The sequence below is a fragment of the Tetrahymena thermophila genome (genome assembly GCF_000189635.1).
Source record: "Tetrahymena thermophila SB210 genomic scaffold scf_8254628, whole genome shotgun sequence".
Lineage (NCBI taxonomy): Eukaryota > Ciliophora > Oligohymenophorea > Hymenostomatida > Tetrahymenidae > Tetrahymena > Tetrahymena thermophila.
The window spans coordinates 256-1,708 of record NW_002476397.1 but is presented as its reverse complement, the minus strand read 5'-3'; the positions used below and the strand labels follow the sequence as shown (position 1 = coordinate 1,708).

At 18.9% G+C, this 1,453-nt stretch overlaps 1 protein-coding gene across 1 annotated transcript; it reads left to right on the top strand. All coding sequences in view use genetic code 6, as the record gives it.

Moving 5' to 3' along the window:
- Positions 1-352: 352 nt before the first annotated feature.
- Positions 353-1,048, top strand: TTHERM_001522378 (hypothetical protein; the record flags this gene model as incomplete). Its single annotated transcript, XM_012797863.1, has 3 exons — positions 353-383; positions 415-473; positions 976-1,048. The coding sequence occupies 3 exons, from the start codon at positions 353-355 to the stop codon at positions 985-987; spliced, it is 102 nt and encodes a 33-aa protein (XP_012653317.1). The 3' UTR covers positions 988-1,048.
- Between the last annotated feature and the right edge of the window lie 405 nt (positions 1,049-1,453).

The following is a 1,453-nucleotide window of genomic DNA, read 5'->3' as shown; positions in this document are numbered from 1 at the left end:
TTTAAAAATAAAAACTAATTAATTAATTATTTTACTCTTTTGTCTTGTCTGTCTTGATTCCATTTTTTTCTTTTTCTCAAATTAAGTCATCTTAAAAAAAATTATCACATAAAAAATTAAAATTATTTTTAGTAATATATACTTAGTAGAATAGTAAATACTATTTAATATAATTTAAAAAAAAGGTTTTGAAAATGAATTTCAAATTATATGGGCTTAAAACTTATTTGGGATTTTTAATACCACCCACCTAATTCCATTTATTTTTAAAACTATAAAATAATGCTTTCATTTATACTATTTACATTCATAAGAAATAAATTAATTTATCTTTTAATGTATCGAATTATGAATGATACTTATCTAATTAATTCTGAAAATAGGTACCCTTTATAAATATAATTAATTCACTAGGTATTTATTTTTTTAAATTTATCTGTGCTAAATTAGAGTTATTTGATTCTAAAACATAGGTAAAAATACAAATTTAAGATATTCGCAAAATATCTTTACTTATTGATAATAATAGCAAAAGTATTCCAATCTAATGAAATAATATAATAGTAATATAAAATAAGATAAATTTAATAATTTAGTACAAAATGAATGCATTAAATAAGCTTAAAAAATAAAATATATCATACATTTATGTAGAAAATTCACTCAAGTAAATAATAAATATGACTATTTACCTTTAATTTTTTATTTATTTGAGCTAATATTTATATAGTGAACTCTTTTCAAGTCTTTTTAATATACTTTACTTTATTATTTGATACATAATCCGCCATTATATTCTTTTTTAATTATTTTCAAAATAATTTTATAAAACTATACTTCTGTAGAAAGATCGGTCTTTTAATAACTTAGTTTTCAAAGTTGAGTTTAAAATTCATTTTAGCGAGAGAGTAAATGGATAAATAAAAAATCAATATTCAAATCAATAAACTGTTTTTACAAAGGTCAAGTATAAAGTACCAAATTTGAAATATTAGTGCAATTTGCTAAAGCAAAACCTACCATTACCAATTTTATTAAGTCATATTGATAAAAATAGATATTTTAAATGATTCTAGTAAAAAAATAGTAAAAATATATTAATCATATTGAGAGATTGATCAGCTCTTTCATTTTTGAATTATATTTATATCTTTAATTAAATTTAGTATCCTTTTATTAATTTACTTATATTCAAATAAATCATGAATAGACTGAGTCAAAGTCTAAAGATATCTATTTATATTTAAAATAATTAACTTATGCAATTACATTAAGATAGCTAGAGATTAGAAATGTTAATAATAAGAATTTATTAATACAGCTTTTGAAATAGTAAAAATTAGATGGATATTCGATAAACTAAATAGTACAAATTTAATAGGAGATTTGGCTTGAATGATATTACAATCTCTTAAAACAATAGATAACTAACAAAAAAAAGAAAAAACTGATA